Below are 16,892 nucleotides of genomic sequence, written 5' to 3' on the forward strand. Positions count from 1 at the left end.
TAGTAATACAAATATAAGCAGAGAAAGCCATATTTACCTATTCACTGATTACAAAACAAGTTCTTGAAAGTTAATGTTTCAGACACTAAGACTAAAATCTCACTGTTTGAGATATTCTCACTTCTGACATTAATGTAATTGCAAGTTGTGTGCAAGACTGCTCTGCAAAATCCAGTTTCACTGTTTGGAAAAGGCACATCCATCAATTTTTTTCAATACCACCTGGGCAATATTTAGTCATTCACAGAGCAAGTGTAACTTCTGTGAGCAGATGTATCTACTGCAGGTAAAACTGAGGTCACCATCCCAAGGACAAAGAACCAATGAAAAGATGCTCTAGTTCATTGGCATAGCATCTTTTACAGACTCCATATCACTAAAGGTATGACTTCTGTCCTGGAAATATGTTAAAATAATAGAACACTAGTTCAATTAGCCTCAGGGGATATCTCTACTGAGAAATCACTGATGGTATTAGAAAATTCCCCCCCTTCTTTTCTGAACCCTGTCCAGAAGGCACAGAAAGCCCATTTGTCAAAGGTTTTGTTAAGGTGCTGTTCCATGGGCTTGCATTGTTAGGAGAATAGTGTAAGTCCATGTTACAGTTTGGGAATCCATCCTTCCTTTTAATAGATTCAGTATTTCTTTGCTCTACCATGACATCTCACTATTAGACCCACTGCAATGTAACTTCCTGAAGACTCTACCATATGTTGGTAAAATACACTATACATTATTTAAAATCACAGACAGCAGCAATGCTTTTTTATTCTAAACCGAGGAACAGATTGTGCACATCTTCTTTTATCAGTCAGCAGTAACTCACAAAGGATATGCCTTCAAAATAAGGTAAATATTTCCTAGTCTACAGAGATAGGATTTTCAAAACATGTTACAATTAGTTGGAGGGAAATGATGCTCTTCTCTGGTGCCAACCTCTACCATGATTTTCATGATTCAGATGTGAGGCCGTATATTTCGCTGGGCAGAATCTCTCTAACTAAAGTGACTTTAAACAAGATATGCTAAATTTGTACCTGCTGTGGCTCTGTTCCTTAATTTTTCTAAATATAGAAAACGAATTTTAAATCATTCCAGGTGTTCTATTAAGAAACTTCACACAGGTCAATTACCCCTGCTGGACTCTGCCTGCTATTGCATTGCTGTTTGCAATCAGAACCAGAGTAGCAACACAGTGTTTAAAGAAAAAGACCTGTAGCAGTATCAAATAGCCAACAACTAATTAGTTTCAGTCTAATTAAAAACTTCAGTTAACTGTCAAAAAAGTCAGACCAATTTAATGTTTTATAGTAAGCAGGCTACAGAGCCTACACAGCTACAGCAAAGACTTAAACTACTCACACATACAGGGAGTCTTCCACTTAAAGCATCAACGTTGGTTAAATAATTTGATAAAGGATTTCTATCTTCAGATCTATCAGAACAAAGCAATGTAAGGGACCAAAACTGCATTACACCACAGCATGAAATCTGTAGGCAGGGAAATGAAGTACATACTAACCCCAGGAGGGATAGCAAAATGAAGGGGAATGAAACAAACTTGTATAGCCAGAAAGGAACAGGAGTGATGTGCTTGTAGAAGCAAGCACACATCGTTCATTTTGAATAGACTGAACTTCAGAGGAGTCTGAGATGCAATCAGATAAGTCTCCATAACTGAAGATGACTCTTTCAGAAATGGAATTTTATATGAATATGGCTTTTTCCTTTTTTTCTTTGACTGAAGGCTATATAATCTACTCACATCTCTCTTTTTAGTTACAGTTATAGCTATTCATTTTAGTGGCAAGCTTTAGATGGAAACAAACAGAAAAGAGAGAAAAAGGGGGAAAGAGATTCAGATATTTTTCTGCATCAGAGGATTAGCTTGAGTTGATCTTCTGTCTTATTTGAAATTATCTTCTATATCTAATTGGAATTATGTGAACCTCAGAAGATTTACTTCTTTTGTTTACTTCTTCTCTTCAGTTTGTTCTCCTCCCATCCCCATCCTTCTTCTTCTTTTAATTTATTTTAAAGTTATCCTTTGCATCTCTGCATGTGAAACCTAAGGCAACTGGGACATGGTTTTTGCCTCTTGCTGTTACTCAGCTCCTGCTGATTTCCACTGTAGCTGGGAAACCTCAAGAGATGGAGTAAGGTTAATGGCCGTTACTGAAACGTGATCCATTTAGATCTTTTTTAATGAGGGATCTCTTAATTTTTCTGGCCATATTTTACTTTTTGGTTTTTGGTTGGGTTTTTATTTTGTTTGTTTGCTTTTTGGTTGTTGTGTTGTGAGGTTTTTTTCATCTACAGAGTTGAGCATTAAAGTTCAAGTTAAACATTATAAAATCCTCTTTAGAATTAAGTTGTCAGGGAATGTTTTCATTCTTGTTTTCTGTATTTCAGTACCCAGCAAAACACTATGTGGTGTTCTGTGTTGGGCTAGGAATTGGGGACATTGAATGCTTAACCCAGTTAAAGGACCAATGTTCATCTACTTGTTATGACAAACCATTTATATCATCTCTGCATGCAAGTGTAAGCCATTTTGACAATATAAATAGGCATAGAAATGTGCCTTATTGGTTTTGAGTAAAGACTAGACATGCATGTAAACCACCTTCTTATGGAGAAAGGAATAATCACTAACCATGCCTTAGAAAATGACATCACATTGCTGGGATTCACACTTCCATCACGCTTATCAGCAACATTACAACCCATATCTTTGATAATTCAAGTGGGTCAGGTAAACCCTGAATGATTAGGGAACCAGTCAAAAATAAATTTAAAAACAGTATCAATTTAGTCTGGGTATATTCTTAATTCTTGCTTCTTACAAATCATGGTAGTATCATTACTAAAATGTTTATTAGATAGAAAATGTGTCCTGAGGAAAGACTTGAATGAACAGATCTGCTGGAAAGGTGTCTTTAATGTGTCACAAAGAGAACTCATTCACTAAATGAGTATAAAGAAATGGTAAAGAATAAACTGGGGAGTTTTGTAGTTTTGTTTGGTCTTGTGTTGTTTTTTTTTTTTCATTAAACAATGCATCTGATTTAGCTTAATTTTAAATGCACAGTAACCAATAGTAACCCATGTGTTTCCACATTAACCAACTTATATCATGCAAGACGCTGTTTGCACTCATGCTCATAAAACAGACTGTGCAGGGGCGGATGTGGAATTTAGTTCTGATAACAGGGTAAATGTGTGATACATTAAGAATGGAAGTGACAAGCTAATGTCTCTGTGTCAGCTGAGTAGGGAAATTGTCAACAAGTGTGCCTGAATTTCCCTTAAAGACTTTATTTATTTCTATGTAATCTTCTATGTTGATTTTCTTATGGAATTCTAGTGGACTTTCCTTGGTAGTTGGTTCTATCAGGATGGTGTTGCCTGGGTCATATGAAAATCCTAGCTTCTGGGTAAAGATTGTTAGCACCTCTGCTGTAATAGACACCCAGGTAGGGTTATTCAATAGCAATGGCACCCTATGCTTGTACTCCTCTGTGCTGTGTCCCATGTCCTCTTCTCAAGGCCTCTGCTTGTATTCAACTTTTATTTCTCCACACTACATAACTATGTCAATAACTCATTCCTTGTACTCACTACTTGTTACAACTGACTCCGTAAATCTCTGGTTGTGCCATACAAAAACTTACATGAATTAGCCTGATCAATTAGCAGAATTGGCTCAACCAAGTAAAACAAAGCTGTAGGCAGGTCAAGCAAAGTTCAGACCCAGCAGGGCCGACAAGCCCCTGTCCTGAAGCCTTGCAAGCTCAGTGCAAAGATTACAGCCTGTCATTAGAAACGGCAATGCTGTATTGCAGAGCTACATCCTACACTTCACAAATATCCTTCCCAAGATAAATATTCATGCAAAGGTGCTGCTGCTTATTTCACCACACAATAACAAATGTTTTGGAACACAATTTCGGAGAAGAATGCTACTGCACAAGAAGATGTAAACCACAAACTCACTACTAAGTCTATTCAACTTTTTATGCAAGAACTTTGTATTTTTTTCTGAAAAATAATGAGTTCTTTTGTTGGTGCTAACTAATAAATAACATGATGACTGTAGCTTTATTTTAATGTGAAGAAGCTACGTATGTGTTCAGTCAGTGAACACATTTCTCTCTTTTTGGCCTTCTTATCAGTCTCCAATAAGTAAAATATCAGGCACATAGCATGCAAATTCTACCTAGCTCTGAAGTGTTTGACATTTGAGTGGGCTAGGCATAATAATAACTGCAAAGCCTATCTTCCCATCCCTTATATTTAAATGTGACTATTAAGGCTAGTCAAAACACCAGGAGAACAGGAGCAATTTCTATTTAATACACATAGAAACATATATCTCTCAGACTTTGCCTTTTTTTCACTACCTCTCATCAATATTTTTTTTATAAATTGGAATTTTTCTGATTAGGATCAAAGAAGTTTGTAAAAGGAAAGGAATTTATTAAAGCAATAGCTACTAGAAACTCATTATATAAGTAGATGGTATTCAAGGGTAGATAAAGATGGATGTCTTGTAATTCAAAAAGAAGGCAGGAATCTGAGTAATAACCAAGTACAAGCAGAAGCTAGAAGTGTGTTTGATTAATATGTGAAACTGGCTGTAAGGGTCAGAAGCAGCAGTGGTTGTAGCCATAAACATACTCCAAAACCAGTATGTTGAAAAAATGCATTGGGAACCAAGTTCCTAAGGTGCATCTGTTACTGATTTATTTCTGAAATTCCTGGAGGGGAGAAACCACATTAAGGTCTAGGAGATGTAGATTCATGTAACTTAGGTCTCAAAATATGTTCAGCAATGAAGTAGTACCAAGTACAGAAGACACTAGAGAGAATTATACAAAATGCAGAAAGACATACAGAGGTGAAAATATTTCCTTCAGTTATAAAGATTATTCAAGAAGAGGTTATTTTTCTCCTTGTTTTCACTGTTGCTCTTTACTGTGGCTAAACCAAAGGATCCTCTAAATGTGCTGTGGGGAATGTTTCAGATGTAAACCAAGACATTGACATATTTAGTCCACAGTGCTCTGTGGAGCATCCACCATGGCTCAACACAAATAACCTTTAAAGGTGAATTGATACAAGATCAAGCATGATAGGCAGCTGCGACCATCTGACAATACTAGGCTGTCTTGAACTAGTTCATTCTCAGCTGTGGAGGCTCAGCTTAAGAGATGTGAGCACCAGCCACGTGTGGTGTCATTTATGCAGGCTCCACTGTTTGTGAGTACTGAAGATTCACAAAGATATTTAGGTTAGTCACACACAACATCGTGGCATCTAAGACTAAGGTAATTGGCTAAATACAAATAGTTTCAGGCTGCATTTTCTATGAGTACTGAGAAGGCATCGTGATGCTTAAGAGATTTTGTTGGTCCTTTGTGGATCTCATTTAAAATGCATAATAAGGACTTAAAAAACCTGACCCCCCCACAGTCTTGTCATGACTCAATCAGATGCCAGAGGGTACCTTCCGGTAAGGCTGGAGTCCTGAAAACTTGGAAAGTGGGTAAACCCCTGAAATTAATTAAGTGTGAGCAGAAGCTAAGGAGAGATAAAGATGCTTTAATAATCATAGCAGATAAATTCATCTTCAGTTTCCCTTGCTACATTTCCAGCAGCTTTTTCATGAGCTGCAAATGTATGCAGAGTAACTGGTAGAGTGTTGCTGAGAAGAAATTCCACTGGAAGCCACTGAAGCAAAACTTATACGAGCAATTTATTCTCCTGAATCCCTCAGGAATTTGGCAAACATACCTCAAAACAATTTGTTAACTAAAGAACAGGTGGTATTCCAAGCTCTACAGTTTGTTTTCCAGGAGAGATTACCAATTAAATAATTTAGAAAAGAGGACATAACTAAGATGCACTTGCTGACAAAGTTGGCATATTTAGCTGATCTGTCAGCTTTTCCAGGATTTCACTTTCCATGCTGCCAAATACTTGGTATCCTGAGCCTGGTGCAGAAAACTGTGCTGGTGAACATTTAAACCCAAATGAAGGTGTCTTCCTGGGTGAAGGCTTGAATGCTTACAAACTTGCAGAATTGAACCCCAGTTTAGGTGCTTCAGCCACTTTCCCAAGGAGTCATGGCAGATGTGACATCCGTTAAAGAGATAAATTCTTCTCGTGCTGTTTGGAATTCTTGCAAGTAAAATGAGAATTCCTGTTTAAAACATGTACTATGCATAATTGGACATAATTCTTCTATTAAACTTCTAGAGCTTCTTGTTCTGTTTTATTGAGGAGCTCACAATATTGCAAGTGCAGGTAATGCAGATAAATGTTTCTCAGTTTTTAATCTGAATATATGTTGCATTGAATTTTATCACCTCTGCTGCTGATCTACCACAGAGAGACTAAAAGTGCTCCAGGTTCTATAACAGAAAAATTGATTTCACAGATACAATATTTCCTCTTTTTTTTTCCCCACTTCCTTAACAAATTGGTTAATTAAAGCTGCAACCAATTTTCTACTACTCTCCAAAAGCCTTCCCATACTCAGAAGTTTTCCAAAGTTACCATGAGAGATAGAATCCTTGGTTTCTGGCCAAAGATTAATTTTATTTCAAAGCTTAAAATAAAATCCACTTTTTGAAATCTGTAATGCTAAAATTATTACTATTGCCTTTAAAAATCAAATCTATTTAAGATTTGTTTTCACACATATAATCCCTAGATGACTGAATAGTAAATTATGGAACTCATTACAGAAATAATCCTTATTAAGAAGCATTCTCAGAATAAAAATGATTGGACAATTAGTGGTTAACTGTATTAAATGGGTATAAAAGTGGTTAAAAGCAGATGCATATTAATAGCAGATAATTTGGAATTGCTTAATTTAATTTTGAGGAATGTGCTTTCTTTAGAGGCAGTGGTGAGAGGAAAGAATCAGCCCTCACCTAGTTGAAACAGAGATACCTCAGATTTACAGTACTTTAATGTCAGGCAGAAAGAGTTGTGGATCTGTGTCACAATAACCAATAGCAGGGAAGAATATTTTCATGTGGCTCGGCATTGCCTCTTGAATGTGGTGATGAGACGTTCATTAGTTATGCTGGACTTGGACATTGAGGATTTGGCCCTGCACTTTGTGGTGACTTTAATCTCATGTGCTGCATAAGAGCTTTATTAAGGTTTTCAGTCATTTCAAGTGCATGCTTTAAGTCTTTAAAGCAGATTAGTGAGATTTTTTAGCATTTCCTTTAGAAACCAGAGAAGTAAATTTTTAAAAGCCACTATTAACGTAGTGTTGATTGCCCTTGCCCCAGAGAGCTTACAAATATCTGATGTGTTTATTCAATAGGATGCAGTCTTTGATACTGGTTAATTGTTTTGGTCCAATACAGAGCAATGGGTGTTATTGTATTCTAAGATCCTCCAAGTATTCTACTGCTGATAACTTTTCCCTCTTTCAGTCCTAACTTTCCAAGAAAATTGTGATTCTTTTCCTATGTTACAAAATAAAATTGTGGTACTCAAACGTATTTGTGCTCACAGCCCTCACATTTTAGTTACATGTACAGAAGATAGATGTCTTTTGAGTCTTCAAATCCAGCTGCTAAAACAGTTCTTGGCAATGTAGATGTTACATGGATCACACACACTTTGCCTTTTCTAAGTCATCGTACAACATGATCATTCCTCCAACCAAAGTTAGTTATCATAATAAGCAAGTTCCTTTCTCTGTTTCACTCTCATTTTTACTGATTGCTACTACCAGCTTTCTCACTTACTGGAGTGTGGCGTTTCCTTGGTCTCTAACTTCCAGATCATATACACAGGCTATCTTCACTTCATGCAAAAGGTTTCTCTGCATTTTTCATCTTTATTATTTTTGTTATAATAACAGCTCAATTTTGGGGATCTCTTTTCTATTGAGGTAATAGCAGGCTGCTTGTCTCGTGTGAAAATGCTGTATGGTTCCAGGCCTCATAATTCACTAACATATGTATTTTATTTCTACCTCCTATTAGCAGTAAATGTACAACTCTTCTCAACTCACAGCTCAAATCCTTACTCTTAAGTAATCCTTAAGAGCTAGCAATGTGATTCCTCTATAGAAGGTGAAGATGACTGTGATTTTAATTATTTATTGATTATCTGGGGACATCCTTCATTCACTGACATTTCTGTGCTTCTTTGCTTTTGATACTATCTATTTGGGCAATGGCTTCACAACTGTTTTGAAAACATTGACAATTACCACAAACAAACAGGAGCTAATGATCTACATGTAGAATCATACTATTGATTTTTTTTTGGTGCCAAATGATTACTTTTCTGCACACAGAGGTAGTTTGAATGCTTAAATTCGAAAGAATGATTCCTAGGCATGTAAAGGTAGAAACCAGCAACATTGTTCAGGATAGGAGAAAGAAAGATAATTGAAAGCTCTTTGATGAACTCTTCTGCCTTGCCTGCATCTGTCTCTGCTGTACATCTGATAGAAGCTGTTTTAATGTTAATCTATAGATCTTAGAATCAACCAGGTTGGAAGAGACCTCCAAGCTCATCCAGTCCAACCTATCACCCAGCCCTATCCAGTCAACTAGACCATGGCACTAAGTGCCTGATCCAGTTGTGTCTTCATCCATTTTTGGAAAGGAAAAGTGGAATGTATCCTGTAGCACTTTTTCATGGGATGTATATGAAAGGGCCAAGAGATGACTGATCTCTTTAACCATTGTGAGTATAATTCCTTATGCTTTGGCGACATGTTTTGTCAACATACTCCTAGATCAGTAGGTCCCAGAATTACATTAGCACATAATAAATATATTGACTAATGCATTGATGAGTTTAGTAAAGCTTTCTAGCGTTATCTTATTAATACTGTTCTTTATTGCTCTCTCATTCTTTCTCCTTCTATTTTTCTCTCTTACAAAATAATCTAAAGGAATTAAATGGAAGTGGAATTCAGTAGATAATCCTCAATCTGTCACAGCAGGCAGATTTCTGTTTAGATCTGAAGATATCTTGCTACCGATTTACAAAAGCTCCCTACGACCAGAACATGCTGTTTGTGTTACACAATACAACATTGAATCGCTGCTGAAGGAAAAGATTCATTTTCTTAAATCACTCACTGTTTTCTAGGGAATTTTGTTAGAAGGTTATTTTGGGCATGCATGAGGTCCTTTTCAGGATGCATTTCTCGTCAACGTATAGAACCACAGGGATTTTTCTGTATAACATGAAGCATTCAAAAAGCTTAAGGTGATACACAGCTCAGAACAAAGTTAGCCTTTCATCTCAAGGGTTCACACCAAATTCCAGGATGGCATTCAGTGAAAAATACAATTTCATACATGATTACCTGCATCATTTGGAAAGAGCTAATGCAAGCATAAAAAGTAAACATTTTCTCATTCCATTTCTTCCAAATGCTCATTATTATTCTCCATTTCTTTGCAGGAGAGTTTTGAGGGTTCGTTTTGTTTTGATGTTTCATTTCTGGTAATAACCTATGTTTTGGCTTAGGTTTTGTAAAAATGCTATTTCTTTATTGTTTTTCTGGCTGGCTGTGAGCAGAGGAATGTCCTGTTGTGTAAGAATAATATTTTGTTTCATGTACAGTGACCAAATTTCACAGCTAGGCCTACACATTATGTTGTACTTCACCAAATGTGTGTGAAAATGTTCATCCACTCAATCTAAAAAAAAAAAATCCCAACTCAAAACCTGATTCTGTAAATAAGAAAATCTGACTTATACATTAGTAATTTTCTTCCTTAGTGGTGATATTTTTACACTATTGTATGAATTACTAAAGTTATATTACCTGATACCACTTTGGAGTAATCATGACGTAGTGATTATGCTGGGTAATGCCAGCTATATATTTTGCCATGGATTTTACATCTGACAGATGCCAATACCAAAAGCTAAGACAAAAGATCAGAGCAAGAATATGATACTTCCCTTGTAATAATCTCTCTGCTTCCAGAGACACACACTTAGAGAGTTCCTGTAAGAAAGTGTTATCACTGAGTTTAATAAACTTTGAAGTAGCTTTCTTTTTATTGGATCTATATAAATCTTTGGGCTTCTTTTTCCTCACTGATTAGCAAGAACCATTTTCATAAGTTCTCCAGCAGCCAGTGTTAATTTTATTGGGTCTTTTATGTCCTTTATACAAGAGAAAAAAAGTAATGCTTCTCTAGCCAACTTTGTCTGTGTTGCTTAGGACATCACATGGGAAAAAGCCAACCATTTGGCAGCTGAGGTAGTCCTTTACATGGGAAGGTGTTTGCTACACTTCTGCTTAAAGAGTCACTGGTGGTTTTCAAAAGCATTAAAGCCTCTGTTTTTTTGACACTAGTTTTGTTAAAAATATTACCCAGTTATATAAATTAGAGGATATCACTCTGTGTCAGACCGAATGCCCAATATTCAGTCTGACTAGACTTGCATGTTAATTTCCCATCACAACTATACAAATACCCCCAGAATCACACTAGATGTAATCCTCACTGTTCTCTGAGTAGCTTTCTTCAACCTACCACCTTCGCCCCTCTTTTACCTCACTTTGTCTCAGCCAGTTGGCAGGTGCTGGGACTTGTAAAAATATGTACCCACTATCTCCCTCTTCCCACTCTTTCTTCATATGGATGGGAAAAAGAAAAAAAAACCACAGTTTTTGGTGAATTTCTCACATTGATGATTACACATTCTGATATAAATGAATCTCTAGCCACTTCATATGAGAAGTTTAAAAGTAAAAAATTTGTTGTTCCCAAAGATAAAATTAAATGTTGTTTCTCCACTTTCTGGCTTAGTGCAAAACTGAATTTCTCAGAATTGGAAGAAGCAAACAAGCTGGATAGCACAAACAGAAAATTGGACCAAATTCAAACGACTGCAAAGCCTGCAGTCAGGAGCTTGCTTAATAAAATGCCTGTAAAGACAATCTATCTCTATAGATGTACACACTAGGTGGATTCAGATTCTGATGGCATGCTTTTTATTAGCATCATGACAATTTGGGCCACAGCCCAGAATCAAAAGGAAGCATGCAATGAATGTTAAGTTTTAAGTTGTCAGAAGTTACTCATCATATTGACTCTAGAACCTAAAAAAAATAAAAATGAACAGTGCATTCAGAATGGACAATTTGTCCTGTTCCTTTCTCATCTCTCCTTCAGCCAGAGTAGCTCTTCACCCTGCTTTTTGTGCTTTGGATATATTCACTGGGGGCAATTGTAGTCCTTAATTTCATTATGGCTGAACAAGTTTGGTCTTAGTTGCATTCTAAGAGTCTAGTTACTTGACTATGGTGATGGACTTCTTTATTCCTGTAATTTATACCTCTTTCCTGATACTTTCCACAGTCTTTTTATTCATCATATGATGAGTTTATCTTATTTTGTGTAAACAGCCCCCGTGTTTGAGCCCAGAACTATACCTCTCCTTCTAGTGAAGTAACCTGGACGTCTATTTTGATCATAATCTGTCATATATTTCCTAAAAAGAGATAAATAAACATGTCCTTTTGTCTTCTGCCACAAAGTCCTCCCTAGTTCTTTCTCAAAACTTCCATTCACAGTACACAAGCTCTGTCCTTGGATGGAGAAATTCCTACATGTCCAGAGGGCCAGGACAAGACCTATGTGACACTTAAGATCAATTTACAGTCTGTACTGAAGTGTAAGTTTAATCCGATCTTCTATACAGATGAAAAGAGATGGAGAAAAATATGCTTAGAGGTATTGCAAATCAGTTAGCTGAAATGTAGGGTGAAAACTTTATGACAAAAAAGTAAAAAGCACTATGCAGTGCAAGAAACACTTCCTGAAGATTCTTGTTGAGTCATAGTATAGCTTTGGGTTACTTCCTAGTTCTTACGAACACAAAACTACCTGTAAGAATTAATACTGTATAAGCACTGGCTTTTTTCTCAGCAACAAACTGACTTCAGTGGCTTAGGGATTACTGAGATGAAAAAACTAGGCCTGTCATGTGAGTAGATTCCTAAAACGTTTTCAGTATTAGGGATAGGGTGTTGGTTTCAAATACAGCTGGGAACGTGGACAGTCAAACCTTACCATCTGTTAAAGGGCATTTTTATTGGAGTAAATGTCTGCTGAAAAACTACAATACTTGATAGACTATGAAGCATGCAAATGTTAAAAAACTTCCTGTTCTAACACCCTATGTCAGTCATTATTTTTAATGTGTGTATTTTCTAAGCCCAAATTCATTAAGTACATTAAGTTTTCTTCACTGTGTTCTCACACAATATCTTTTTTTACATAAGGCTGTGGAGTGAGGCTGCAAGTACAATAGTTTGTAAAGGACATCTTAGATATTCAAGGAATCAAACTTTCTGAAAGACTCTCTAACATCACCCTGAATATTCATTGAAGTATTTTGGAATATATGAGTTTTGGTGTGCAGGTTATGGTTAGGTGTGATAGTCACTAAAGCACTTAGAATCATAGAATCATCGAATCAACCAGGTTGGAAGAGACCTCCAAGATCATCCAGTCAACCTATCACCCTGCCCTATCCAATCAACTAGACCATGGCACTAAGTGCCTCATCCAGTCTTCTCTTGAAGACCCCCAGGGACGGTGCCTCCACCACCTCCCTGGGCAGCCCATTCCAATGGGAAATCACTCTCTCTGTGATTAGCCAATTAGTTAAAGGGCTTAATCCACCTCTTCATATCAAAATATACTTGCAAGTAGGGAAAGGGTAATCTTTTTTTGCCCCACCAAGTTACTAATAAGATGAGATTTTTACTTAGTTGTTCAAAGCTACTTTACTGGTAGTCTTTCTAATACAATAATAGTTGTTCCAAGTTTCTATTCAAGCATTGGAGCTGAGAGAAGTCAAGAAATGCAACATGGATATGAGAAATTTAAATGCACGTTCACCCTTCTTGCTACCCTTGAATGTTCAAGTAAAATTGAGGTCCTCTGTCCATACAGCCTCATCTCTGTTGAAGAAGACAGTGTAGTATATAGTCAGTCAGCAGTAAATACTCAGTTTCATAGTACCACAGACAAGGATAAAGCACATCTTCTGTCAAGACACTTTTCCTTACAAGAGACTGTCCTTTATCACATGAGGAAATACTTTTGCTGAGCCACACATTATTCCAGTAATGCTCTGAGCGACTGCAATGGGACCTCTGACTTAATATTAGTTCTATACACTGTGTGAAAGTGTGTAAGCTACTGTACAAATAACTACAACTGCAGGATTAATACCAGACCAATGTTAGCAACCTTTACAGTAATTCTAAATGACTGTTCAGCTCAGGGACATTCATGCCCCTTTTAATCATTGTTATTGTATCACTTACCACACAGTGGAAAAACCCAGCTGACACTGCTAGTGCTTTACCAGAGTGAAACAATTTTATTTACTCCAATGGTCAGTAAAATACTAGTTAAAAAAAAAGTATATATATTCACATGTACACGCCATTATTTTGGTGCTAAAGTGATCACTTTATGCTTTTCTTCTGATCAGTCTTGGCAGTTTGCAGTTTCAGTTATCTAGCTGCAGCATAGGAACATTGCCATGACACTACTTGGACACTAGGGAATGGATAATGTCCAGCATTCCACATCTGGACATTGCATTCGTGCTGTGTTCGTGAGATTTCTGATGGAAATCTGTCAAAGCTAAGGACTATGCAAAAGTAACTACTAAAACTTCAATGTAGATAGTGTGAATAGCTTTAAATCAGTTTGAAACTTTGCTAGTGAGTAACATGTTACATGTTAACTGCCTCTTATAAATTCAATAGAGTAATCAAACAGTTCCAATTAGACCTCATACTGCATAACTCCCAGAGATTTGGGAATTGGTTTGTCTCAGTTTTGCTGAAACACAGCTTCATTCAATACAGTGGGTTGCCCACTGTATAATACTGTGGTGTTAGCCCAGTATGAGCGATGAGACGATGAAGGAACTTTATGTGAGAAGTTTGCAGTATGCTTCTGAATGTCAAGAGAAAACAAATAAGAAGAAAGCTCTTCCTAAAACTTTACTCTGTGCATGTAATGCAACAAATATATGCAATTATTTTAAAGGCAAAATGCTGCAGTGCTGTGATAGACATTTGATCTAAATTAATTCAAATCATGTTTTGCTGAAGTCTGTGCCAGAATGTTACATAGTTCCATTAATGCCTGAATGATGCCTTAACTTTCCTTTTCTTTCTTCAATCTTCTAAATAGCATCAATTGGGCAACAATTTATATAGCTGGGCTTTTTTATTAATAGGGAAGAAACTTCTGAACAGTATTTGCAATCAATTTGATCAAATACTTCAACTTTCACCTGTGTTCTGACTGATGTCAACCCACTGATTCACATGTATAACACAAGTGCATGAATTAGTGCCCATTTGCATTGGCCTTTCAGAATTTCATTGTCCAAGGCAAGCAGCACAGAGTATAATAATATTCTTCTCCTCTGGAAGTGTTCAATGAGTTTTCAACACAGAAAAACTTTAATCTTGACTATAAACAAATTATATCTAAGTTCAACTTCTGTAACTTTGATTTGGTCCATCAGTTTCCAAAACTAACAGTAAGGTTTCCAACCTTGGTGATACTGTGATACTGTGATACTGTGTTTCTTCCACAGCAAAAGGAGAAAAGTGTCTTGACTGTTAGAATTACAATCATATTTCATGTTGACAAATGTTTTTGTGAAGCATTAATGATAATTTCCCCATTTACTTGAAGCTTTTTAATAGTATTTTTCTGTCTACTACTTAATCTTTTAAATTATGAGGTCGGGAAGTTGCCAGAGAAAGACATCTTAGCTATCAGGTGGCTGTGAATAGAAAGCAGATTCTTTTACTGAGATAAAACTTTAATTTCCATTATGAAGAGTTTCTTTTAAAGCTTATGAAGGAATTTTGGCCAAATTCCTCTCAGTCTGTGTTATTCTGAAAGATGAGTTAAAATAAATATGTGGAGTTATTTTAGTGGAAGTTTTATGTCAAAATAATCTGAGGCACTGTGTTCATGAAATCCTGTAAAAGCTTCATTGCTGTAGTCACATAATGATCAGAAACGATTTTGTAAGAGCCAGAGATAGATTGCACTTGCCTTACTCTCAGTTACAGAGTATCCCTCATGGAGAGATCACCAAGTTTTATTTCACTTTCTACTCAGTTTTCAACCACTTTAAGTTTCTTTTCACAGGATCCCTTTTGTGTGGAAAAAAATTCTCTAAAACTCAGACACTTTTTATTTCCCTTAGACCTAAAAGTCCTACCACTGCAGCTATGAAGTTTGATTTTTCTTAAACAAACAAAAAAGCAATCAAGTGGCTAAGAACCCTTTTTTTTTTTAGTATGGTATTGTCCAAGTAAAAGCAGAGGAGAAGAAAGAAGGTAAATCTGAATGAAGAGTATGTGTGGATATGGCATTAATAGTAGAAAAGTGAGCACAAACTTTTCTAAGGGATGGCAACATGGTTTATGCAGCTTGACCAAGTCTATTCCCAGGTTCTTTGCCATTCAGTGCTACTTTCTCATCTAACCTGTTAAATGCACAGTCCACACATCTTTGCAAGAACGCCTGGTTCAGCGTAATGCTTGGAACTGCAGCAGTACTCACTCCCGCCACCCACCCCCCAACCCCTTCACTTTCTACTCATCCACAAATAACTCCTTTCTTCCCTTGCTGTTGTTTCCTCTTTACAATGCTGTATAAAATACACATATGCAGCATGCACAGGTTGTCTCCAAACAGTGCGGGTGTCAGCGGCGGTGGGTAAATTCTGTTGTAAACATTCCTCTCAGATGATCAGCAAGCACTCTTACATCCTGCCGCTTGTTTCATCAGCATTAAAAGCATTTCAGGAGCTGGGGAAGGCGGGCAGCACCTCGCTGCCTGCCTGGGGAGGCTGTGCGGGATCCGCATCCCTGTCCTTGGTCCCTAATGCTCGCCCTGGCTCGGCGCAGCCGAACAGCCGCGCTCCGGAGCCCACAGCCTGGGCACAGCCATGATGCGGCTGCTTAGGTGAAAACAAGCAGGAATGCACTGACATTCTGCCCACAAAACACAGCTGTACGATAACTCTATGTACTGTGCTGAACAATATTTCAGAGATAAAAGGCTTCATTAATATGGCATCAAAGTCTATGAACCGCCCGGCATGTACCACCATCATACACACCCGCTGCTTATCCTCCCAGTCCATTTCAGTGACAATTGTAAGAGAAATAAAACACTGCAAGATCTCAGGATTCTAGGAGATAGATTAATGTAATGCCACTGTCCAAACCTCCAGCATTCTCACCACGGCTCTGCAAATTTGCAAACAGAATCTTCACCCCCTAGCCCTCCCTCTTCTCTCCCCCCCCCCAGAATCAGAAAGCACATCTTACCACTGGATGAGAGAGAGGAACAGAAGTGCCCACACCATCATTTTGAGAGAAAATGCAGGATTCAAGAATGCAGTGCTCCCCAGGCTTGTTGGATTGGAAGGAATCGTCTCTTTTTCTCCCCCCCACCCCCCCCCCCCCACCCCAGGTTTTTTTCCCCTTTCCTCTTGGTTGCAGATGGATCCGTCCCCTTCTTTAATTTTTTTTTTGCTAGTGGTTCTCCCCCCCTCCCTACCAGGTCCCGTCAGTGGGATGATACATTGCGCCCAGCTGCGGGAATTAATATGCAGGGGGACAGAAATTAGATCTGCACAAGCCTTTTGCAGATATAATCAGAAAACGTCAGCTCAGGCAGCAGGCAGCAGCTTCCAAATCTAATGGAATAATATAATTGGGAGAAAAGGGGAAAAAAATACACCAAAACCATAGACAGTCACAGAATAAAGACAGTCAAGGAAAGAAAAAACACATACACATGCACGTATTCACA

General features: G+C 37.4%; 1 protein-coding gene across 3 annotated transcripts in view; it reads right to left on the bottom strand.

The window, feature by feature from the left end:
- Window positions 1–16,537, bottom strand: part of GABRG2 (gamma-aminobutyric acid type A receptor subunit gamma2) — a 63,608-nt gene extending 47,071 nt beyond the window's left edge. For 2 of the 3 annotated variants that reach the window (XM_064161743.1, XM_064161744.1), the window contains exon 1: window positions 16,406–16,526. In XM_064161743.1, coding sequence (XP_064017813.1) covers window positions 16,406–16,446 — 41 coding nt within the window. In that variant the 5' untranslated portion in view covers window positions 16,447–16,526. Of the gene's footprint in view, window positions 1–16,405 lie in introns of all 3 variants that reach the window. The other variant, XM_064161745.1, reaches the window with a different exon arrangement.
- Window positions 16,538–16,892: the final 355 nt, after the last annotated feature.

The sequence above is a fragment of the Pogoniulus pusillus genome, chromosome 22 (assembly GCF_015220805.1).
Source record: "Pogoniulus pusillus isolate bPogPus1 chromosome 22, bPogPus1.pri, whole genome shotgun sequence".
NCBI classification, from domain to species: domain Eukaryota; kingdom Metazoa; phylum Chordata; class Aves; order Piciformes; family Lybiidae; genus Pogoniulus; species Pogoniulus pusillus.